Source organism: Carya illinoinensis, chromosome 11, assembly GCF_018687715.1.
Source record: "Carya illinoinensis cultivar Pawnee chromosome 11, C.illinoinensisPawnee_v1, whole genome shotgun sequence".
NCBI classification, from domain to species: domain Eukaryota; kingdom Viridiplantae; phylum Streptophyta; class Magnoliopsida; order Fagales; family Juglandaceae; genus Carya; species Carya illinoinensis.
The window spans coordinates 6,789,472-6,816,448 of NC_056762.1; the positions used below are offsets into that span (position 1 = coordinate 6,789,472).

General features: G+C 37.4%; 1 protein-coding gene across 2 annotated transcripts; it reads left to right on the forward strand.

Annotated features, from left to right (window-relative positions):
- Nucleotides 1-19,408: 19,408 nt before the first annotated feature.
- On the forward strand, nucleotides 19,409-26,104 carry LOC122281284 (ubiquitin-conjugating enzyme E2 2). Of its 2 annotated transcripts, none has more exons than XM_043092650.1 (6): nucleotides 19,409-19,660; nucleotides 20,368-20,510; nucleotides 20,648-20,673; nucleotides 23,023-23,112; nucleotides 23,195-23,283; nucleotides 25,746-26,104. In XM_043092650.1, the coding sequence occupies exons 2-6, from the start codon at nucleotides 20,386-20,388 to the stop codon at nucleotides 25,872-25,874; spliced, it is 459 nt and encodes a 152-aa protein (XP_042948584.1). In that variant the 5' UTR covers nucleotides 19,409-19,660; nucleotides 20,368-20,385; the 3' UTR covers nucleotides 25,875-26,104. The 2 variants fall into 2 exon arrangements, with proteins under 2 accessions (XP_042948584.1, XP_042948583.1); XM_043092649.1 differs by having other exon boundaries at nucleotides 19,414-19,654.
- The last annotated feature ends 873 nt before the right edge of the window (nucleotides 26,105-26,977 follow it).

Genomic DNA, 26,977 nt, shown 5'->3' on the forward strand with positions numbered 1-26,977 from the left:
AGCCAAAATGTAAATTCCTTTTACCAGCTGAATCATCTCCAATTTTTTTCCTCTTCAAGATTAACTGGTTTGTGACAAACCAGATCACAATCCACGACTAAACCACCTTTTACATCTGGTTTACTTTGGACCACATTCTTCGTCCTTTTTTTCTTTTCCTTTCCTTCCTTCCTCATCATTGCTCTCATATCTCTTCAGATATTCTATAACTGACTTGGACCCCGAAGTCAGTGCCGCCACCATCATTCAATATCAATGGCCTTGCACGTGGAGGAAAGACAATATTACTGCATTTTTGTACAATAAACCAACTAAAAAAAAGGATTTTTAACCCATTAGAATTACCAACATAGAAGCAACAAATAATCGTAAAATTATATTAGTGTGCATGCAAATTCACAGACTGAAAATCCTTAAAACTAGGGTTGTGGCCAACTCGGCCAAGTTTATTTGAAGATTATATGTGAGTACTTACCTGTTGGTTTTGATTTGCAACGAAATTGCCATCGAGTCGACGAACCGGAACCATCGAATAAATATCAAATGCTCATGAAGTGTTAACCATTTGCTCAAAAACTCCTAACGATCCAGTCGTCGGGCCTAAACTTCCCCAATCTCCCCTGTGTTGGCATGTGCAAATTACTATATATATATATATAGTAATATGTATATATATATATTACTGCCCAGCTGTCTTTTTCACTAACAAAAAAGCACCCAAAATGCCAAAAAACACTCGACCCCCCCCTTATGGGTCGGGGGAATCATTAAACTGAGTCTGGCGATATGACTCAGTGAATGTGGGATGATCCTTAAAGAACGCTTGCAGTAGCCTGTCAGTTTGAATCGCATGCTCCCTAAGAGCCCGCACCTCTGATCTCACTTCATCCAGCTGACTCTTATAGTCTTCGGCATCTTTCTTATGTTGTTCAGCATCTTTCTTGTATCTTTCAATCTCTGACTGGTAGCATTGCATTTTAACTTGGTCACGTTGTCTACTTGACTCGGGGATGACCATCTCCCCAAGTCCTCGTGCATATCCAGGTCGATGTCCGAGGACCTCCCTAAAGACCGTCGCTGCTGCCTCCCCACTTCGTTCCTCTGGTTCTAGGCCATCCAATCTACCTTGCATCTCCTTCTGCACAAATGCAAAACAACGATTATTAACAATCGTTAACAACCTTATGCTCTTATTTATTATTATCAGAAATAAACATAGATCAAGTAGCCAAGACTATAAGTACTAGTACTACTGTACATTTGCAAAGGACTAGTGTACTACTCACGTAAGTATCTTCAGTAGCATCTGTCACGAACTTATTCTTTTTCTTCGACCAGCGTGTCTCCTTATAGAAGTCCACCAAATTTCCATTCTCAGCGCGCTACATGTGTGACATATGTGAGATAGGTAAATATGTTTGAAGTTCAAAAAATTAATTTATTGTGGTTGCCATTTGCAAATTAATCTCAATGAGGTTGAAATGAGACCACGCCTCAATCAATAAGGAAAAACATATTGGATGCAAAAAAGGGAATCTAATTTCAACGGATTAGGATGCCAATATTTATTGTGGCGTATGAGTTCGGAATTCCCCGGAAAGGGTATTGATTTATATAGGGCGGCATCCTCATACCTTTTGCTCAAGTATTCGGACGAATGATTTACGTCCTGATGTGTGATTAATTGCTTGCTTCTTTCGGATCTCCCGGTTCTGAGATGATATTTTCTGCGATGCACGCACACCCAATGTCAGTTAAAATGTACAACTGGATTTGCCTCAATCATGATGGTCCACTATTTAATGGAAGGATTTATTGTAATTAATAGTTGAAGAGAATATATACCTTAAAGGCCTCACTACCCCACCTGCCACACAACTTCACCCATACAAGTGGGTCCACCATGCTTGTGCCATTAGCTAAAGCTTCTTCATGGCTTCCAAAGGATTGGTAAATCTTGTGCAAGTCATGATGGAAGGAGTTGAAGCGCTTACGAAGTGCCTTTGTCACCGTCAACCTGTGGTTTTCCCTTTCCCAGTCTAACACAAAGTCAGCCTACAATAAAAGGTGAATTAGTATATGTGATACGGTTATACTATATAACCCACTTCCATACTAACATTTCACTACTAACACATAAAACTTACCCGGACACGGTCAATTAGCTCCTCTTTCATCGCTTGTGGGACATCAGTCCATCGTGCATAACTCATGTCACAATATTGTTTCACAATCCATGATACTCGTGTTGTGAACATAGGGGCATGATCACAACAAGGGGCAGTCTCACCATCGTTTATCTTTAAAATCACTTTCCCGTTCTTTCTCACCTTCTCAAACTCAATGCATCGAGCGGGCCCACGTTTTCGTTTCCTCTGTTGCTGCGTTAGTACGGGCTCCGTGGGGGCGTCTGCAACTGTATTGCAAAATTCAGATGATTAGTGTAGGTAATTATAGATTACCTAAACTCTTACAAATGGGTTTAAATATGTGAATGCATTGAACATTTATATGAAAAACAATCACCAATTTGGGGTGAGTCTTCCAATCTTGGAGGTTCTCTAGTAGGTGATTGTTCCCGCACCGATGAGGGTTCTCGAATAGGCGCTGGTGTGGGAATTGGGTTGGTGGATGGTGGTGGGCTTGGGGGCTGTGTGGAATCATCCGAAGACTCTTGATTACACTCCTCAGGGCTATAAACTGAGGAGATTTTTGCTCCCCGTGGTCGGTTGTGGCGAGCCGAGTACGGTACGTGGCGCCTTGCACGAATACCCCGGATTCTCCCTCCGCCTCTAGAACTAGGTCCCGCGCGGTCACCTACATGTGTATGAGTTATGAGGATTGTAATAAAAATCAATCTCATTCCATAAAATAATCTGAAGCCTTAGACATGGTTCAAATAATGTGATATATCCTACATTTTTAAATACTTTCAGCAAGAAAAACCCTTACATTATGAGCATATTATAGACAAATGAATAACTTATCGATCATGGAGTATATACCTTGATAATTAATAGTGCTCCTCATGCCTCCAGCTTCAAGATGGGATTGCATGATAAGTTGTAAAGCCAAGAAGATGGCAACACAATTTTGAAATATTTGAAACCTGACAAAGAATAATATGATACACATTATAAGTCAAACAAGTTTATTAGGTAGTAAGTACGAGCAATACACTATAATGTTAGCTTCAACATTTTAGTTCAGTCCTAGAATTCAAACATCCGATACTTGATGGTTTTAAGCAAGTGAAGCAGAATTTATGATATGAGGTTACAAAATAATTTTGTGCTGTCTGTGTACATGTACCAATTTGGAATAGGTAAATGAATGTACCAACCTAAACTCATGTGATGCTTCTAGCTTTTGATTATAAATCTGACATAGACTCTTCGTCTGTTGATAGGTCATCCTCATCTGAATATTCCCCCTCACTATTCGCATTTCCAGAACCAGAAGTAAGCATGTCATCATTAATAAACCCGGATGAAGAGTTGCATTGACCATCACTAGCCATGACTTCTCGTGCATCAATATGGCTAGGTGGTATATCAAGCCTATCAAGTGGAGTTGACACTGGATTTTCATCCTCACTCTGCACTGGTTCATAATAATGTGATGCCTCATTTTCTTGATCGGCCTCATTAATACTTGAATCGCCATAATTAATATCTTCTATAGTAGTCGACACTGATGGAATGTTGTATACATTCCTATTTGTATAGTTCTGCACAACACCCCAATTCTCTTTCGCCCTTAAATCTCTTATGTAGAAACATTGATCTGCCTGACTCGCCAACACGAACGGTTCATCCTTATACCAAGTCCTGTTCATGTTGACACTAATCATATGGTCATCCACTCGCACCCCTCGTTTTTTATCACCAACGTCAAACCAATCACACTGAAATAGGTACACCCGACGCCACTCCATATAGCGTAACTCTATGATATTATTAATAACACCGTAAAAGCCGGCATTATTTGTATCCTCGTCCCCAGTCACCAACACCCCAGAATTTTGCATACGACGGCGAAGTTCACGCTGCTTCGTATGAAACCTTTTTCCATTTATTATGCTTGCAGCATATGATGCAACCCAACGATCAGGCCCGCAAGCTAACGCATAAAGATCATCGGACACATCATGTGGATTCTTGATACGATGTTCCTGGATCTATACCAAAATTGTTGAAAATTCACAATGTGATTAATTGTCATCGTTAAAAAACATATCGAGGAAACATGTTTGTTTTCAGTACGTAGATAAGGTTGGAAAATAACTTACACGATGCTTGAACCAAGTTGGAAAGTTAGTTTGATGCGTGCGATCGATTGAATTTGGGTGTTGCACCTTACATTTCTCGTAGTGTTCCCTACATATAGAGCACAACATCGCAAAGCAAAATATTTGATGTTATGGGCATTGCATGTATAAAATTTTGTATATGGAAAAATGGAAGTAGATGATCAAGGAAATTAGTTGATTCTTACTGTATATAGGGTCCAATCTCCGGGCAATTGTTGAGCACATACCAGATGGCTGCCTTAAAGAGTTTGTCTTCTAATTGCACATTAGAAGCTATACCCAAGGGACGGACCTTCTGGTTGAAAATTTGGAATCCATCTATAGTTGCCTCTTCGTCAGCATCAATGTTTCGGTCCGCTCGATTGAACCTCGTCTCAACATCTTGGAGGTACATGGAGCAAAATGTCAGGCATTCAGTGTGAATGTAGGCCTCGGCTATTGAACCTTCTGGTCGGGCTTTATTCTTAACATACCTCTTGAATTTGCCGAGATATCTCTCAAATGGGTACATCCACCTATATTGTACTGGACCCCCAAGTATGGCCTCACGGGGCAAATGAACAGCTAGGTGGACCATGATATCAAAAAATGATGGAGGGAATATCATCTCCAATTTGCATAGAATGGTTACGATATCAGTTTGGAGCTGTGATAGGCGATTGACATCCAGTGTTCGAGCGCACAACTCTTTGAAGAAAGTGCTAAGTTCAGTCAAAGCCAAGGCAATGTCACTTCGTAAAAACCCCCCGGCAGCAATTGGGAGTAGTCTATGAAGGAAAACGTGACAGTCGTGGCTTTTCATCCCACTGATTTTGCCATCACGTAGAGAAACACAGTTCGAGATATTAGAAGAGAACCCATCTGGGAATTTGATATCGGAGAGCCACTCACAAAATTTATTCTTTTCATCTCCACATAATGTGTACAGTGCATGTGGCATTGTGATGGAATCACCTTCACGCCTCAAATGTAATTCTTTTCTATAGGCCAAAATCTCAAGGTCACGTCTTGAGTTGATATTATCTTTAGTTTTTCCTGGAGTGTTCATTAAAGTGAATAAGATGTTTTCGGCAATATTCTTCTCAATATGCATAACATCTAAATTATGCCGAAGTCGAAGTGTTGACCAATACGGTAACGTGAAAAATATGCTAGACTTTGTCCAGTTAAGCTCTTCAGCAGTACGTTTTCTCTTCCTACGAGATTTGCCAAATTGAACATCGCCAATCATCTGCAATTGACCTAGAATATCATATCCTTCTATAACCCTTGGTGGCATGCGATGATCTTCCTTGCCATTAAACAACCCTTTCCTCCTTCTCCACATGTGATCTGGCGGTAAGAAACGGCGGTGTCCCATATAACAATGTTTTCGGCCGTATTTCAACCAATTGGAGTCTGTGTCAGCATTACAAGATGGACAAGCTAATTTTCCCTTTGTTGACCAGCCAGAGAGATTCCCGTAGGCAGGGAAGTCATTTATTGTCCACATCAATGCAGCATGCAACATAAATGTCTCCTTAGTTGCTGCATCATATGTAGGGACCCCATTTTCCCAAAGTTCAAGCAGTTCATCGATCAACGGCTGCAAGTACACATCCATCTCATTCCCTGGCGACTTTGGACCAGGAATAATCAAAGATGTCATAAAGAATTGATCTTTCATGCATGACCACGGTGGCAAGTTATATGGGATAAGGATCACTGGCCAAATGCTATGAGGTTTAGCCAAGTTGTTGAAGGGAGTGAAGCCGTCACAGGCCAAACCAAGCCTCACATTGCGTGGATCCGCAGCGAACCAACTATGATGTTCATCAAATTTTTGCCAACACTCAGAGTCAGCCGGATGTCTCAGGCTGATATCATCTATCGACCGTTGATCTTTATGCCATCTCATATCACCTGCTATCTTCGCAGACATAAAGAGACGCTGCAATCTCGGTTTCAACGGAAAATGGCGCAACACTTTTTGAGGTATAACTCGTGAGCCTTGTGTATTTGGCATCCACCTCGAAGCCTTACATACAGGGCATTCATTAAGAGAGGCATTTTCCTTCCAGAATAAGATGCAATCGTTGGGACATGCATGGATTTTGTGATAATTGAAACCCAACCCGCGCTCCAAAGACTTTGACTCCTCATATGATTGTGGCAAGAGTGCATCAGGAAAGGCAAACCGCAACAGATCAAGTAGCATGTTAAATGACTTAATTGACCATCCACCGATTGATTTGATGTGTAATAACTTGACAATGAATGACAACTTTGTAAATTTTGTACACCCCTCGAAAAGAGGTCGTCGGGCATCATCCAGTAGCTTGTCAAAAGTAGTTGCTAGCTCATCTCCAGGTATTGGTTGCCTATTTGGCGTAGCAGTGTTGTGTTGGGACACATTAATAAAGGTCCCTGCTCGGATGTCATCCAACATATGCTGCATGTCATCTATGTAATCATCTTCTGGTATAACATCATCACTAGTATCATCATCACTGACGTACAAGGTTGTCTCATCCTCCCCATGAAATACCCACTGCGTGTAATTTGGATTGATCCCTTTGATAAACAAATGGGTTTCCACCTCAAATATAGGCAGCCACAGATTGTTAAGGCATGTACGGCATGGACACCGAATTCGATCCCGTCCACTTGCATGATTTCGTGCTTGTGTGAGGAAATTTTTAACACCCTCGGCATATACAGGTGATAAGAGTCTATCGGGCTCGTTCATCCAACTTCTGTCCATCTAAAGAAAAATATGGTGGGAAAAAGATTTAGATAAACAAAACTCCGTCAACATAGATAGTTGATGAAGGCTGAAAACTATATTGGTTCATTCTCATAAAGGCATGGCATAAAAACATGAGATTTGCCCATGTATAGGACTAGCAAGTGTATGTGAATTGAGTTTGAAAAATACGAGAAAGGTGGGCATGTTACAAAAGTTATATCCATGAATCCACTAAGAGGTGCATGGATTGAGTGATGTTGCGCAATCATGATGGTTTCATCGAATATAGTCATGGCTCAGACGATGAGAAATTTTTAACTTCCCAAAGATTTATTACCAGGGGATACTAAGGGTCACAGTCTTCATTTATAGTCATGTATGGTTCAAGGATAATTGACTGTCTAAATAGAAATGAACCTTCTGGTATAATCGGGGAATTGGACAGCTAAATTTGAAATGTCTCCTTAATTTATGATCTTGATTGCTATCACAGGTCAAGAATGGTATTGGATAAGGTCATGTGCAAATGTGTGAATAACGCTGATGCTACGTAGTCTGTAGTTGTATATATAGGGGTTTTTATTAAAGTGGCAAGGTGAAAAACTCATATATAGTATATTCATGGCTGGTCAACCCTTAAGCTATGGCCAACACTATCGTGTCTAGACAAAATGAGTAGCTAATATCTATAAAGATAACGCATTAACAAATGACAATTTAGATCAGGCCATCTAAAGAAAGATTACAAATTTTTCATGTCAATACTAAGAAAAGATATGTGTGTTTCAGATAGTAATAACTATCTGAAACAACTACATGTCCACCACCCTCACTAGGAATATACCGATATAGGCATAGTATAACTAAGTATTCTACTCTTCCAGGGTATAGTCATACATACCCTTATGACTTTAAAGGAAAAGTCATAAGTAATGAGTAGAATTGCAAACAGGTTGTTTATGAGAAGTATACACAGATAGCACGTTGTAGCATGGTTCTATTTATTTCACAAAGCCATAAAACATCCATATAACTCTATGAGAGTTCGTGGTAAAGAAAGTAAAACGAGCCATTAAATATGATGTTCTTTTTCCAGCAAATGAGAAAAACATGTCAGCAAGTGGAAAAATAATCTCATCCATAGATCAAGTTTCGATCACAATCCCCAATTTAGATAAATTATAGCCCCAATCAGGTACTAATTGGGTTCAGAATACAGTACCTGCACAGACCCAAGTCAATTTGCACACGCCTTCTCTAATGCTCAACTGCTATAACCAAGTACGAGCAATTTGCTGGCCTCTACTGGTAAAAGTTACATGCTGCAGATGATCTGGGTAGCTGAAAAAATACATTTTTTCAGAATATCTATAGAATGGACTTCTATATATTACAAAAAGGAATAAAAGGAACGTGGTTCATGCATGGTAATGCTTGCATGAACCACCATAAATAATCAAGTCTTGTAGGAAAATTAACATGACCCAAGATTAATTGGTTTATGCTGGCCTAGAACATTTATTTTGAATCGATTAACATAATAAGTTCATATACAATGCAATTACAACTATATAAATCATTTGCAATCGGTAATAGATTACAAAGCCGCTGCTGGACGGTCGGGCTAATAAACATAGAAGAGCAGCCCTCCAATCACTGCTTGCCAGGTAAGAAAATACCATATAAGAAAAATAGGTTCCACCACACAATCTCACTTCAAATCAGAAGCAACCTACTGATTTCGGCCACCTGGTGTTTTCCAAGGTCAATTGACATTGCTACCCCTATTTTCTACTCCATTCCAACCCAAATGAAGATGGATCAACTGAAAAAGCATCAAAAATCCCCAATAGCAACTCGAACGACCAGCACAGATTGCTTTCGGTAAAGAAATACAGATTTCTGTAAATCTGTACATAAAGCTCTATTTCTTCCCCTTTTTGATGCTAGTCAGAGAAATTTTTCCATTTTCTGGGGTAAAAATCACTGGTTTTCTAGTCAAAGGAAATTTGATCTCTGTTTTCTTGAATTTGACTGTAAATCAATCGGGTATACAAAATTTAATTTGTATAAGCCTTGTGTACTGGTTGGAGAGTTGCATCATATGGTGTTCAAACTCCAGGAAAAAGCTTGTAAATAAATTTCATATTAAATTAAAAATAAAAACATGAGTAAAGTAAACAGGTCGAAATGGAATTGGATTATATTAACAAAATAAAAAAAGAAAAAGATGATGGTGGTCTGCTGAATAATGTACATAGGGGCAATCTCTGTTTCTACTTTGATGGATTCCATAATAGAGTTTATGTTGGAGGTATGAACGTTGGCACCTGAGTACCAAGGAAAAGGATGTTTGTAAATGCAAGTTCACAAAGAAGAAAATGAAGTAGAAACAGAACACAGTTAGACTCGGGGAGTCAGAATTTTTCAAGCTCATACACAGCACTCTGCATTTGGTAGGAACAAAATATAGTTCTGTGACCCATTAGGATGCAAATTTTGTATTACACCAGACATGAGTTTGTTTGGTAAAACAAGTATGGTAACCTTGCATGGCGTATGCATAGTGAAACTCACCAACCTCTTTCATCATAAGTGCAGACAGAATAAAACCTCATGTGTGCTTCAATCTTACTTTCTTTGGATTAGAGTGGGAAGAAAAGGAGGGGGTGGAGATGAGCATATCTCCTGAATTCTGACTCGTGAATTTAGTGGGAAATTCATATGATTTTAAATGTTATCCATTTCTCATATGAAAGATGCTTTACTTAATCTGTTCAAAATAGTTCTAACACAATGTTTCCAGCTTCTCGTAATGTAAAATATGATCCTGACATGATCCTTATGGGTTTGACAATTTGGGGTAATTAAGCACGAGTTTAGGCTGAAGGCAGAGGAAAGGAAAATGAGGGGAAATTAAAAAAAAAAAAAAAACCGTCACAGGCCTTACGAAATAATATAAATGAGACAAAGCTGTTTAATAGCAAATAGCAGCGAGTATAGTAGAAATCGTTGAAACTAATTTGTATTCCCTGGCACGATAGTGGCCTTATTTGCAATCTTTGACAAACTGAAAGAAACACATGATTGCAATGATGCAGCTTAAACAAAAGTCATAGTTCATAGGTTTGTGAAATATATGAAAAGATGGATAAAGTTACAGTAGTTAATGATGTAGTTAGTGATGGTAAATGTCTATCTAAAGTATACATAGTGGTAGGAAGGGTGAGGTAGGAATCCATCTTACCTTAGTCTGATATGGCAAATCAAATCAGATTTGCCAATAAGAAACCAGATTTGGATTAGCCAAGTAGTTTATTGAAAATGAAAAGAAGATATTCATTTGCTTTTGGGTACGGTTGAATCAAGTGGCAGGGAACAAAATCTCAGGTTGGAAAGTCCAGTTAAGAGCAACATTAATGACATATTATTATGATTTTTTTGTGTGGTATAATATACAGGTACAAGTCGACAAGAATAAGTTAAGATGTAAGCCTCCAACCAGAAGCAAAAAGAAATTTAGGGAATTGGAGAAAAAGGAAAACGGAACAGAAAAAGAACAATAGAATGACAAGAAAAGCTCGAATACACTAAATCTGTCTAACTCAATTGACCATTCGTTCCACTCATGACTAAACCTGACCCAACCCCAGTTGGAGAGAGAGAGAGAGAGAGAGAGAGAGAGAGAGAGAGAGAGAGAGAGAGAGAGAGAGAGAGAGAGAGAGAGAGAGAGAGAGAGAGAGAGAGAGGGGGCATTTGCATCAATAGGGTTTTGGCTCAAATGGCATTAGAAAGACAGATTCATTTTAGTGGAAGACTGCACACCAAAGGACATCCATTTTCTCTCTTTTGATTCATGAGCACCAATATCGCAAGACTTTCAAACTCAGGTGACCACAAGTTGAGTATCCAAGACCAAGGCTAGCTAGTCCTCTCCATGTTTTTGAATAAATCTACCAAGCCTTGACCAAATTTCAAGTATATATATATGCTTGAAAACTTAGCAGTAATTAGCTGATTGAATGAATAAATAAAACCAGATTGACAGTAGTAGAACTGCACTTGATTTTCTTGAGCATCCCTCTATAGTGCAAGCTTATCCTATGCCTTTACAGCATAGGTTACAAATGCATGTCAACAAATTTTGACATGCAACATTTACATTTTGTAACTTAATGGCAACACGTAAAATTCTAAGTCAAACACGACTCATTAAGAAAAGTAATAAGGACAGACTCGGTCAATTGCCACTTTAGATTTTACAAAAGTAAAATCATGGCTAGCATGATTTTTGGTCATTGTAGACTGTCATATCAAACCCACAACTTGTGGCATTGATCACAAGTACAAAGAAGAAGCCATCAGTGCCAAAATGGCTCAAATTTTAAACATGTTGCATGCTTATGAGTTAAAGTTGATGAATGAAGTTTGAATTCGAGTGTAAGCTAGCAAAGGAGAAAGGACTTGACACGTAAAGTTCATATAAAATTTAGGAAAGAATATTTGGCAATAAGCGACGGGACAAGAAAAAAAATATATATGTTCAAAATAGATTGGTTTTGACAGATTATTTGGACTATCAGAATTGTAGGGAAATCATCTAGTTTGTAGTGCATGCCAAAACACATGAAAAAATCATCTAGTTTGTACTGCATGTGAAAATCAATGAATAAAATGCTCTACCTATATAGATATACATGTTTTGATATATATATTCATGTGGAAGGAAATTTGGGAATTGTTCTGATATACTATTTTTTAACCAAATCTTTTTTTTCAAATCACAGAATTTTTCAGATCTATGATATTCTTTGTTTGTTGATTTTCTTTGTTTTAAAACTTGTTGGTTTGTTGGTTTTTTATTATTTGCAATATGTGGTCTTTAATATTGACAAGGAAATTTGGGAATTGGTCCGATATGCTATTTTTTCTTCAGATCTTTTTTTTCTTGTGTACTTTTCAAATCTGGGATATTCTTTGTTTGTTGGTCTTTTTTGTTTTGAAACTTGTTGGTTTGTTGGTTTTTTTTTAAATCTATGGTCTTTAATATCGAAAACAACTTATTAAATGTATATAAAACTTTTTAGGAAAATCGTCTAGTTTGTACTCTATGCATGTGAAAACCAAGTTTTGTGATCAGTAATTTAATACACAGAATAAAACTACATTAGGATGGTTTAATTTCTTCATGATCTCGTGGGAGTTAGCCTAGTTTACTGTTTTATGAAGCATAATTTAGTACAGGGTATGGAAAGTTCTTTAAACCAGATTAAGAATCAATAATCTAATATAATATACAATAAATACAACATAAAACAACTCACAAAGAAGAGCTAGCTTAGTTTACTATTCTGTGATCAGTAATTTAGTACACAGAGAGAAAAACTATAAATTAGAGAAAGAATCAATAATTTAATACAAAATAAACAACATACAATAAATACAACATAAAACAACCCACAAAGAAGAGTTAACATAGTTTACTATTTTGTGATCAGTAATTTAGTACACAATGAAAAAAAAAAAACATAAACTAGAGAAAGAATCAGTAATTTAATATAACATAGGATAAATACAATATAAAACAACCCACAAAGACTCAGCATAAAACATAGAATAAAACAACAAATGCTAAAATGACATTTATTTGCCTCAGAAGACAAATACTTCTAAACATAAAAATCAAGCCTCAGCTCTCAAAAAGAAATCATTAGACAAACCACAAAGGAAATCACCAAACAACCACGAAGGAAAATGAAGCTTTAGAAGGGAAGGAAAATAACCCACGGAAGATGCTTGTAGGGTGCACTGTATACTCCTATTTACAAAAAGAGAATGCAAATTAAAAAAAAAAAATTTGGAAAAGATATTTATCTGCAAACATCACTAACACATTAGTAAAAGCCATCCAAACAATTAAATTGAAGTCTAGGGACACAAATTGCGAAATTATATAGTTACCTGACACAGGGGCCAGACCCTAGAACCTGAGTTTAAACAAATTAAAAAATAAAACTAGATTGGTTTAAACAAAATAGATTGGTTTTAACAATAATAACTAGATGATTTCCCTACAATTCTAATAATTTCCAGCTTGAAAATACTTCCTAGCTATTTCAGTATTTTGGTTTTGACACAAGGTGTACATAATATATATAGATTGGTTTTTACAGCTTCCTAAAGCAAAACATCATGGCAACACGTAACATTGGCCAAATAAAATACGACTCATTAAGAAAATAAATAGGACAGACTCTTTCGAACAACAGGTTAATTTTCCCTATTAAAATCATGGCTAGCATTGACATATGTCATTCTAGACAGATATAGAAACCCTAAAAGAAGTGGCAGTGATCACAAGTACAAAGAAGAAGCCACAACTCAAAAATGGCTAACCTTTCAGCTTCAAGCGACGAGAAACGACTGGCCTTCTTCCTCGGCAGCCGGCGTGTGCAAACGACGGACTGAAACACCGGTGGAATTTTGGAGCGAAGCTAAAACAGGGGAAGCTTTAGAACGGGAAGGAGAACACCGGTGTGGGTCAACGGGGAAGGGAAAATGGGCACCAATGAGGCGGGGTTTCAGTCGGGGGAGGTTGCCGGGGGAGATTTTGGGTCACGTTATCATCCACTTCGATCTTCCGAAGATGGTCGTGCGATGGTGAGGGCGGGGGAAATAATTTGGGGGGAAAGGGTTTTGGCGCCCTGGGTCCTATCTTGTCCCTAAATTAATTTATGGGATGTTGCGGCGAATGAGGTCGTTGTAATATAGTTTTTAGTCGCCGCTACAAAGATTTAATTAACCCGCGCCAGACTATTTGTAGAATACCCCGGCGCGTTTCTAATCGCAGGCAAACATATATATATTACAGCGTTTGATATTGCGGCGATTATAAAATCGCCGGTAAAACTACGATTTCTTGTAGTGATCGATCTTGATCGAAGAGATTTTACTCCATTGCTGATTAGAAGATTTGTGTTCTGCACCATATAGGTCAAAGGCATTAATTCCCATAGGAACGCGGGGTGCATGCATGGCGGAGCATATGTTGAGTTTGGCTTGATTTCCTGCTGAAAATGTATTTTTTGGGATTTGCTACAGTTCCGCTACAGTTCCGCTCGACCTCCGCTCGAGCGAACTCATCCAGAGAGTTCCGCTCGACCTCCGCTCGACAGTTCGCTCGAGTGAAATCTTCCAGAGAGTTTCGCTCGACCTCCGCTCAACTGTCCGCTCGAGCGAGAATGCAACCCTAACGTGCGCTCGACACTCCGCTCGACGTCTGCTCGAGCGAATGTTCTGATTAGCGCCTTGTGCTATAAATACATCATTTTCTCTTCATTTTGAAGAGCCCTTCAGCAGCCAGTTTTGAGAGAGTTTTGAGAATCCTTTTGTATACAATCCTAAGAGTCCATTGGGTGTATTGGAGCTTTAGGATCAAGGATTTTGTGTGATCAATACTCTTGTACTCCATCTTTGTTCATAGTGAAATCGTTGAAACCGACCCCGACAGTGGACGTAGGCTCACATTGAGCTGAACCACTTAAATCTTGGTGTTCTTTGTGTGATCGTCATTTCTTTTGTTGTTTCCGCTATTATTTGCTTCAACTTAGCCTTTGTTTGTTCGGTCCATTCCCAACAAACTGGTATCAGAGCGTCAAAGCTCTTTGCAAAATCTTGAGGAATGGCTATGGCAAAGTTTGAAGTGGAGAAATTCGACGGTCAAAACAGCTTTAGCTTGTGGCGCATCAAGATGAAGGCTTTGTTACGACAACAAGGCTTGTCGAAAGCTTTGGAGGGGAAGGTATCCGAGGATTCTCCTGCATCGTCAAGAGAAGAAGATGAGAAGGCACATAGTGCCATTTTGTTATCACTATCAGATGGAGTTTTGAGGGAGGTTGCTGATGAGGAGACCGCTTCCGGTCTTTGGTCCAAGCTTGAGAGCTTGTATATGAAAAAGTCGCTCACCAACCGTTTGTATTTGAAGTAGCGACTATACACTCTCAAGATGAGGGAAGGTACTCCTATTTCCGATCATCTAGATGAATTTAATAAAACTATTATGGATCTAAGGAATATTGATATTAAGCTTGATGATGAGGATCAAGCGTTAATTTTGTTGTGTTCGTTGTCGGTATCATTTGAAAGTTTTGTGAGCTCAATGTTGTATGGTAGAGATACCATCTCCTTGGTAGATGTAAAATCTGCTTCGAATTCTAAGGAGTTGAGAACAAAATTGTGTGTACAAGGCACGTACAATCAAGCCAATGGTTTGTTTGTGAAATATTCCTCTGGTGGTAGATCTAATGGAAGAGGTTCGGATTATGGTGGGAGTAGTTCCAGTGGTAGCTCTAAATTTAACAAGAAAAATGTTAAATGTCACTACTGTCATAGATTTGGTCATTACAGGAATGAGTGTCCCAGGTTGAAGGAGGAAAGTAAAAGTTCCTCCAATGTTGTTAGCGTTGAACAATCTAACAACTCTGATATTGTCCTAGCAGTCAGCGGCTCTAGTGGTCACTTTGGTAACAAGTGGGTCATGGATTCAGCTTGTACATTCCATATGTGTTCCAGGATAGATTGGTTCAGTACCTATGAATCAATCAACGGTAACTCCGTTTTGGTTGGAAATGATATGGCTTGTGATATTGTTGGGATTGGTTCAGTTGAGATTAAGATGTATGATGGACTCGTTAGAACTTTGTCTAACGTTCGGCATATTCCATCTTTGAGGAAAAATCTTATATCTTTGGGCATTCTTGACTCCTTTGGTTACCAGTATTCAGCTAGAGGTGGAGTCATTCGAGTCTACAAGGGCTCTTCGGTGGTAATGACAGGGAAGAAGACAGATGGTCTTTATTTTCTTCAGGGCAGTACAGTGATTGGTGGAGCACCTTCAGATGTTCCAGATTCAGGTATTACTCATTTATGGCGCATGTGATTGTGCCATATGGATGAATGAGTATGGTCATTTATGAGTAGGCAATTTTTTGCTTTGTGTAATCAGAAGACAAAAAAACTTGATTTGTTTGTTTGCATTGTATTCTTGTAAAGCAGTGCTGAATCAGTTTTTCTGGAGTTTATGTCTTTGTGATTTTTTGGGTATACATCTAGTGTGATGTGGTGCCCTATTTGTACTCATATTTGTTGATGACCATTTGAAGAAGAGTCTGGATTTGTTCATCTTTGTTTTGTGATGTGTTTGATGTGTTCAAGCATTTGTGAAGGCTAGTGATCTACAGACAAGAAGGTAGAGCGTTGTTCATACCATACAATTGGGTCCACTCCACAGAAATGGAGTAGTTGAATGGAATGAGACGGACTCTTGTGTGAGAGCCCGTAGTATGCTTTTGGATTTGCCAGGCTTGTCTACAGATTTGGGTGAAGCGGTCAACACAACTTGCTATTGGGTGAACCTTCTCTTCTTTACAACTTGTTTTTCAATTGTTGTTTCCACAGGAAAGGAGAGCATGGTTATAGCAAGAAGGTGGAGTTGCTGGGAAAGCTTCACAACAGAGTGCAGGTGGTACTCTAGATCATGCTATTGAAATTAAGTATGATTTTGATTTTGGTATTGGCGTACAATGAGAGCAAGTCTACAGTTTCATCTGGTAGATAGAGGAGACAGTTTGGTCACCTTTGGGATATGCTCGTGCAGACTTTGAGGTGTTCTTACTTTGGCAGAGAATATTTGTTGTTAGCCTCCGTGTGTATTCAGAAGCCGTTGCTTAAGTAAGCAGTCTGTTCAGTGGTGCGTTGCCTTTTGTGTGAAGAGGTTGATTCTTCATTAGGACCAAGCTTGTGATTTGGTCAAGATTGTCTATGGTGTTGAAGACTTTTGGGTGGAAATTGAGTTCTTCAAGGATAGACGTTGTGTTCGGGGTTTTGTGATTCCCCTTTGGTGATTTGTTGGTGGGAATCGATTTCTTGGTTGATGGTTTTTTTGTTTAGGCTTGACGGAATTCAAGCCAAGGTGGAGATTTGTTGAGTTTGGCTTGATTTCCTGCTGAAAATGTGTTTTTTGGGGTTTGCTACAGTTTCGCTACAGTTCCGCTCGACCTCCGCTCGAGCGAACTCATCCAGAAAGTTCTGCTCGACCTCCGCTCGACAGTCCGCTCGAGCAAAATCTTCCAAAGAGTTTCGCTCGACCTCCGCTCAACTGTCCGCTCGAGCGAGAATGCAACCCTAACGTGCGCTCGACACTCCGCTCGACGTCCGCTCGAGCGAATGTTCTGATTAGCGCCTTGTGCTATAAATACATCATTTTCTCTTCATTTTGAAGAGCCCTTCAGCAGCCAGTTTTGAGAGAGTTTTGAGAATCCTTTTGTATACAATCCTAAGAGTCCATTGGGTGTATTGGAGCTTTAGGATCAAGGATTTTGTGTGATCAATACTCTTGTACTCTATCTTTGTTCATAGTGAAATTGTTGAAACCGACCCCGACAGTGGACGTAGGCTCACATTGAGCTGAACCACTTAAATCTTGGTGTTCTTTGTGTGATCGTCATTTCTTTTGTTGCTTCCGCTGTTATTTGCTTCAACTTAGCCTTTGTTTGTTCGGTCCATTCCCAACAGCATATATATAAGGTGCATGGCAATTCATGCAGTTGTATGCATGGAGGATACACTAGCTAGTACTACTGGCGCTTTGCCTGTAAACGCTAGCTTGATCTCTAGCTCTCAAAAAAGTTATAGTCTTATAAAGGAGCCATCAATCCTATCTCGGAGGAACTTCCCGAATAAGTACTGTACCGCGCGAGGCCTCAATGCAACTATTGTTGTTGTATCTGCAAAGCCTACCCAAACGTTACGTTCAAGCATGCCGGATTGTAGGAAGTTGGCCATATATATATTTTATTTCTATGAGAAGCTCTATATAATATATATGACAAGCCAGCAATTCCTAATTGTCTTTTGCTAGATAGGTAAACAAAATTTTATTAATCAAAAAATTAGGCAAAGCCCGAAACAATAAAAGAAATACTGTGTGCCCTAATTAAGAAGGCGCCAAAGAAATAAGAAAGTCACGTAGGTCCATGCCATTGAAATCAACTGCAATGGCCCAAGTACATAGATTAGTATAAAATAAAGCTTTAAGTTCCTCTAATAATGTCTCTCTTCAAATGTCCTCACATTGCGCTCCTGCCACAAGCATCACATGATGCAAAAAAGTTTTATTTTCCAAACCGCTAATTTGATCTGTTGCATGCCTCCTATATTTGACACGCCTGCAATTCCTAGCGGTAATTGATCATAGCATATTGCGCGCAACAAATAATGGGGAGAGAGAGAGAGAGAGAGAGAGAGAGAGAGAGAGAGAGAGAGAGAGAGAGAGAGAGAGAGAGAGAGAGAGAGAGAGAGAGAGAGAGAGAGAGAGTACAGCACTTAATTTGCCGCATACACTAATAATGGATACATCCATCCATCCATCTTTTGTCGTTGGACAATCCCATATATAGGATATTTCCTTGTTGATTCTGCATGGTCGTCATGATCGATCGACGAACATGCAACCCATTCTAGCTAGCAATTTCCTTGACTTTTCGCCGTTCCCATTGTAATATTCCGGTTCATGTATATATTTAACTGAAGTCTGATCGAGCTTGTTGATTTCACAAAAATCTTTGCATCATATTCTTCGTGATATTCGTAATATTCTTCATGATATGACCTAAATAAAGCTTTTGGTCATTAAAAATAGATAGAGATTCGCTAAGTTTTGATTGTGATCAACTCTAAAATCAAAGTTAGAAAAGAGATAAACATATGAAATAGATTATACAATATTTATTATTGTTTGAATGAGTGTTTTTAGACAAAATTAAATTTTTAATAAATATTATGAAATTTATTTCATGTATTTAATTCTCCCATTGATCTAGACCCTAAAAGCTGAATGACATATATATATATATATATATATATATATATTATATAGAGGTGGGGTGTTCGACTCTAATTCTTTCATTTAGATATCAACATTATACCATCTAGTTTAAAAAATCTTAACTTAATGATATATTATTAAAAAATAATACTATATATCATATTATTATCTTATTTTTATTTTATTTTATAAACAAGCTACCTTTCGTAACTTTTAGATAATCTTATTTTTCTCATAAAATAATTCAAAAGTTAGATGTCTAATCTATTTATAAAGAGATACGAAAAATAAATATGTAAATTAATATTATTTGTCGCGTTATGTTATAAAATTTCCTTTATTATAAATCATTAAAGAGAAATGTATCGTGCACATTTCAGTTATCAAATTATCTCAACATTTTCTTCCGAAGTTAGCGAATCAATCGGGCGTAAGTACGCGGCCTAGGAATGTAGAAAGAATACACGTAGACACGCGGAGACGCCGGCTAAGAACCCATTAAGTGGGCCAGAGCCAGTGCGGACGATCTGACTAGACCAAACCCAACCACATCCCAGTTTCCCCTATAACAATCTCTCTCTCTACCTCTCTCTGCATACTTCTATGGGTTCGATCTGATCCGGTTCCCAAATTTCTGATTCTCCTTTGTGCTCCTCTTCCAAGCCCAAGCTTTTGCTCTCTGAGACCGGAGCTTTTGGAGAATCAAGGCTTCTCTTCTCATCGACTTCCAGTTGAGGCAAACTTTACAGTTTTTTTTTTTTTTTTTTTTTTAAATTGATTTGTTATTTGCTATGAATATTTGTATCGTTTACTTTAATTTCTTTTTCCAAGTGGTTGTTGTGGTGGATGATGAGGCTCACGGGGGGAGAAGGATCTGAGTTTCGTGTTCCATGAAAATCAAAACCCTAATATCTTCGTAAACGTTTCGTTGATTTCGTATTGGGATTCCCCTGTACAGATTTGGGAAGCTTTATCACCCGAGTTGTGAAAGGATTTTATTAGCTTTGATTTTGAATATATAGAGCTAAAAGATTTCCTGAGTTGAAGTTAAAACTCTGAATTTTTGGAGTTTGGTACAACCAAGGTCCTTCACGGGGTGTTTGTACGCTATGTTCCTCGTGTGTGCAACTTGATTTTAAATCTTTATATATTTGTTAACTCGTGCAATTTCATAGATAAATATAACTTTGGTATCAATTTTCGTTTTGCATAAGAATTGGAACGCGTTTGGTCGTTGCTGTTCCATGGAATTTTGGTTGCCTTGATCTGTTATTTTTAATATTCATGTGCAAAAGCATTTTCATAAATGTGGCTGTTAGAAAATAAAAATAAAGTGTCATTCGTTTCCACATCATGCGCCCTTAGTGTTTGATAGACTTGTACCCCATTGAGTCTATATATTTATTTTCTTTTTAATTATCTTTTCCGGCTGGTGAATGGCAGGAATAATAGTTGGTGACAATGTCGACTCCAGCAAGGAAAAGGCTGATGAGAGATTTTAAGAGGTTGCAACAAGATCCACCTGCAGGCATCAGTGGGGCACCCCAAGACAACAATATAATGCTTTGGAATGCTGTTATTTTCGGGTAAGTTGTGGATAAAGTGCATAAATATATGTTCTTGTGATTTTGTTTGTTGTTAAACCATTTCCTTTCATTTTTCAATTTTTTTTAAGTACGGTTGGATAAGCCATTTCTGGTTTCTTTTCTGCTTTGAATTGCAGTCCTGATGATACTCCTTGGGATGGAGGTGAGTCAATCCTTGCACTGAAACTTTTATTGAATTAAATGGTATAAATTTTAAATGGATTACTTATAAAAAAAAAATCAAGGAACTATCCAATGGATTATGGTTAATTTTTTTGATATATTTCCTGCTTACTTCAGCATGCTATAGAAATGGATGTTGTAAGTCCTATTTACTTTCTCTTTGATTAAGATCAATGCAGGACTTTGATGCATGATCCTTTTTCAATTTTCCATTATTAATTTGGTCATTTTTACTACAGTCCATATTCTAAAACCAGCATTTTACATGGTGGAATGGTTTCATATATGGGGGATTTCAAAATGGTTTCATATTTCTGCAGTTCATGGAACGTGGTCGTGTTCCGTTTTGTGCTGCTTGTTGAGATAAAATGATATTCTACAGTGTGGTCATTCTTTATTGGAATTTTATTTGAAGGTGCTGATTTCATTGTTTACAAAAGCTTCTGTAATATGCATAAATTCACATGTTTTGTGTACATGAATGGTTTCTAATAAAATAGTTTTTAGGAACATTCATTGAGTTTATAAAGGAATGGAATGGAATGAAACAGAAAAGAATGGAAAGGAATGAATGGAATGAATAAGATCATTCTTGTTTGGATGCTTTATAAGAAGGAAGGGAAAGCAATGGAAAGTAAAACAAAAAAAAAAAATGAATGTAATGAATTATTTGTAACAATATTACCGTTATGCCCTTTTCTTGAATTTTATTTTCTAATTTATAAATTGTACTTTATTGAGATGAAATTTAATATAATTTTCACCTAATAAATTTGAAAATGGACTTTCAAATATAATTTTTACTTAATAACTATTTCAATAGCATTTGCGGGAAACTGCTTGTTGAGGGCTCGTGCACCCCTGGGATTAGTTGGGACTTTGTTCTTGGACACCCAATGAAAAAAATTTGAAATTATATTGCAACTAAATAATAAAATTTACTATGGATCTATTTGAATTATCCTTTTCACTTTAAACCATCTAAATTAGGCTGGTTTGGTTACACAAAACCAAACCATCTCATTTTATCTCATCTCATATAATCATTACAATTTTCTTAAACTCCCACATAGAATATAATAAACAATTCAATTTTTTTAAATCCCAAAACAAAAAAGATATTAAAAAACTATATTCTAACAATATTTTATTCAACTTTTAACTTTTATCTCATCTTTGTAACCAAATGAGGTCTTGAGTATTTATAAACTGGACAAGTAAAGAGAGATTTAGAAGAAAAATAAATGAGAATCTATGTGTGAAAATGAAAAATAAGGGTAATTTACTATTTTAACTAAACATAATGGAGGTATTATAGGGATTTTGGTCAATATTTTATTAACTCTTCTTCCATTCCCTCTCATTCCTCCCAATTTCGGAGGGAATGAAAAACTGAGATTATGAAGGAAATGGAGGGAATGGGAGTTCCCTTCCACCCATTACATTCCTTCTTAATTAAACATCCAAATAAGGAAATGCTCGTTCCATCCCCATTTGGGAAGGAATAGAATATCTAAAAAATTCTATTTTTTCTATTCCATTCCATTCCCTAGTCCCCAAGGAAGTTGTAAATATATCTAATTTATTGAGCAGCAGCATGTAAGAGCTGGTTTTTCCATTTGTTGAGGTGTTCAGGTGCAAAATTTTGTGGCATATGGTTTGGACCTAATAAATGTATTTTTTGACCTGTGGAAATAAATTCTTTCTGCTGGTACCATGTCCCTGTATGTTTGATACAAAAAGTTGGATTTTGTATACGAGTGTGCAAGCAAAATTGGAATAAGATGAAACTAATTTGGTATTTCTTATTAGCTTAAGAATAATGTTACTTTGCCCCTCCATTTTGCCCCCTCATTTTGAACGCTCATGTATTTAATTTTTTTTTTTTTTTACTTACTGATTAAAGAAGTGACTATTAGCATATTGGTATTTTTTTTTTAAATATTTAAAAATGTTTAAAAAAATATGAAAAGAAAAGATGATAAAAATTAAAGAAGGGAATTTGGCCTAGGGGCACACCCTGCGGTCACTGCTGGGTGGCTCCCTAGCAGCAGTCTTAGCTTAATCATATTGAATAAGTGAAGGCTAGTTGCATTCCATCCTAATCATTTGGAATCCTCCGAATGATCTCTTATTGAATGAGATAATCTCTAATTGGGTTTCTGATTTATATTTTTAGGGGGCAGGAGGTGTAGATTTTGTGTATGTGGATGCATCTATTGAGTTTTTTACTCCCCCCCATTCACTGATAAATGGCTATGCTTGTGTTTCTTAACATTATCTTAGCAACATAAATCTTCATAAAAGAATTTTCATTTGAGCTATCCAGGCACGTTCAAGTTGACTTTGCAGTTCACAGAGGACTACCCAAACAAACCACCAACAGTGCGATTTGTTTCTCGGATGTTTCATCCAAATAGTAAGTTGGATAAAGAACTATCTTATCATGTATGGAGTCTTACCCCAGCTATGGTTTCTGACTGCAACTTTCTTTTTGTTAGTTTATGCTGATGGAAGTATTTGTCTGGATATTTTACAAAATCAGTGGAGTCCTATATATGATGTGGCAGCTATACTCACGTCTATCCAGGTATGATAAAATGTTTTTATTTTGTGTTGGTAGAATTATTGACTGTTTTGTATAAACGAGTCAAATGCATATATTCATACATCATGATATTCTCGTTGATTTACAAGATGTCTTTTGGCAGCCAGCTAGTTGAGCAAGCAAGATTTATAGGTTCTATGTGTCCACTATGTGTATAGCCGCAATACTGAGGCAGTAAGGGTGCATTATCTGTCAACTTTTCCACTATCGCCCCAAAAAAACCAAACTCTTTCTTATTTAAAGTTGCCAAGTACTTTGTAAGTGCATCTTTGTAAATTTGTGTTGAATTTTAGAACCATGTTGAAAAACCTTTCTAGGACCCTCCTTTGTCACAACCCTCAACGGTATGACAGGCTACCTTCTTCATTGATCAGTTCAACTTTCTGTCAAACTGAAAGCATATCCACCCTGTCCAAGTTTATGAAATTGACTTGTACTTGTTCCTTTTTCTGCACCTCCAGTAGAAAAACTTTCCAGCTGTTGTCTTGTCAAACGGGGTATTCCATTCCCTTGTCCTGTATATTGCATGTTGTGTGCCCATTTATTTTTGTCATTTTTCCAAGTAATTGTTCCAAAAATGAACAGGAGTTTGGTCCTTTTTTGGGGTTCCTGACCAAAACCACAGTACTTTTATTTTTTTATTTTTGATAGGTAATCAAGAAATTTTATTCATAGAAGTAGGCTAAGCCCAAGTACACGGTGTATACATGAGAAAAAAACCTAATTAGAGTTTACAATCAAAAAAAGAAGATCATGGACATTTAGCCCATTACCAACAATAACCCCCCGCCCATAAGAACAAAGTTTTAAAAAAGAAAGACATTTAGTGACAACATCATCTGTTTTTACATTTTTACAGACTGTTTTCTGTTGCCCAGTGTCATAGTTTAGCTTTCCGTGGATCTTTCTATACCGTGCATTATATTTGTCTCTTGCCTCACATTTTGGTTCTCGCAAATTTGAATCTGTCCCATTGATATTGTTTAGAAAATACTGTTGATTATCCTGGTATGTACTGCCTATTCTGAGGCTAAGAAATAAAAGATAATACTAAAATCTATCTAATACTTGTGGGCCTTCTAGATCTAGGCCGTTAGGATCATTAGAAATATAAGTATCATTTAGGAATCAATTCCTTCGCGGAGAGATGAATGCAATCTTGGGTAATATTTGAACTTGGCCTTTGGTTAAGCCTTTTCTCCCCTTTGAAAATAATTTCGGTTAAACTCTGATCACCCAAGAAATGTGATTATTAAAGGAAACTTGTGTTTTGGCTGATAAAAGATGGCGTACTTACTGAATTAGCCTATTTTCCCTAGTTAATCCTTAGATGCTTGCATGAATGTGTGTCTGTATGTCATATTTGGCAAACCCCTATATTCTTTTTAGAGATCCAAGACCGTGTAGTAATTGCTTGTCATGTCATTTCCTGCCATTTCTTTTTAAGTCTTTAGTAATGTAATTTTCCAGCTAGTTTCATGTAAAATATTGATGAACACATCTTTAAAAAATAAAGAAAAAATCCATATTATTTGGATAGGGCTGCAAAAGACTGCATTGTAATTTAATAATTTTGGCCAATCATACAACTGAGCTAAAATGCAATATGAGATTTAAGCAGAGTTGCCTGCCCCCTTGAGGTGGGGGTGTGGGCGGACATCTCATCCGCCCTGCCCCCTGCCCACTCCGATGGTACCAATGGCCCATTGGGCCTAGAAATTATTTCTAGTTCCAAAAATATTTTTTTAGACCCAAACTATTATATATAATTTAAATTGTAAATATAACCATAATTTAAAAACTAATAACATAATTTTTAAATTTGTTAGACTTGTATTCACAACTTCAGTCCTACATTGCTCAAGTAAGACTCTTGTATTGTCTTGGCCTCTTGGCTTAGAAGGCAATGTAATTTTGTGAATACGAGTCTAACAAATTGTAATATATTTAATTTGTATCAATATATAAATATATTTATATATATATATATAAGCGGGGGGGTGGCCCGAGGTTGGGCCCAGCCCGCCCTCGCTGGGGGGCAAGACGTGGGGGTGGGTGGCCCTGCCACCCCGCATCTGGCAGACAGGGGTCTGCCCCGCCCATGCAGGGTGTGGGGTCCTACTGCCCGCCCCTAAAAAAAAATTGTTGAATGGTTAGAAATATAGCATTGCTTGTGCCACTATCTTGGACTCTGCAATCACAGCAATGACAAACTGTGGACAAGATTGACTTTTATAACCCTGTCAGTGTTACATATGCCTTTGGGATCTTGCCACATGTAAATTTCAATGTTTTTATGCTCACTAAGTTCAATTCATGTGTAAAAAAAAAAATGATTTCTGGTTGAAATATTAAAATAGTGGTTAGAAGTTCACCTAATAGTAATGAAGCTGCTGCCAACAACGTTATATAGAATTCTAAGAGATATCATCCTGTTATTGCAGTCACTGCTGTGTGACCCCAACCCCAACTCTCCTGCAAATTCAGAAGCTGCTCGGATGTTTAGCGAGAACAAGCGTGAGTACAATCGTAGAGTGAGGGAAATTGTGGAGCAGAGCTGGACAGCAGACTAACTCGAAGGGGCAATGGTAGTAGGGCAGTCGTGAGGCTGTATGATGGCAATGTTTGAAAACGAGATTGCTGCCCAAGAAACATTTGTGCAAACTTATCAACTTCTATCTTGCATTTCATGTCTTCCAATCGTAATTGTTTGGGAAGTTTTATCTGTATTTGAATATGAATTGCTGTGTCACGTGTTGTTATGCTAATATGAAATAGAATTTATGGATCACTTTACATTGAATTGTTATGGACTTTGCTTCAACATAAAAGTTGTTGCGGACTCATTTCTCAAAGATCCAAGAAGTTTACCCGACGTGGTGGAGGAAAGGGAAATAAAAATGAGAAATTATAGTTATAGTAGTAAGTGTCCAAGTTTTTTACGCAATCAATTTGAAAAAATGAATAAATACGATATGAACATGAAAAAAAATTAATTTTTTAACAGTAAATTTTATTTCTTTTTTTTTTAAATGATTGTATAGCGATTGCGTACTCTTCCATTGTATGTAATATTACTCTTTAAAATTGTGCAAATAATTTCTTTTAAAAATTCCACTTCAGCTCAAACTTGACAAATCAGAGCCGGTGTCGGAGGAGTTTTGCCCGTCGACAGACCTCAATTCCAATTTGTATATATTAATTATTTAATTATTATAGCATAAAGGCCCAATCCAATAGAAATTGAAATTAAATCCAACCCAAAATCATAAATTTAAGGCCCAGCCCAACTCATAACACCATCTTCAAAATATATTCATTCATTCCAGAATGCGTTAGCTCAATGTCAACTAATTATCAGAGAAGGATTAATGACTTAGAGAGAGAGCCAAAAGAAATAGCTAGAGGAAGAGCGAACGACATAGGCGTGGAAGAGGTAAGGGAAAAGTCCCGTTGAAGTTTAACAATGGTTTATTTGACAAGAATTCAGCCCATGATACAACTACACATCCATTGTTGTGTAATGTTGTGTTACTCTCGACCGAAGTTTTGTGTGCCCTTCATCTGACTAGAGATTGGGATGCTTTCCTTTATGAGTACAACTTTCTAAGAGAGTTTTTGTGCACTTTTCTTTGTCTTCATTAATGTGTGCAATTTTGTTACATTTTTTTTTGGT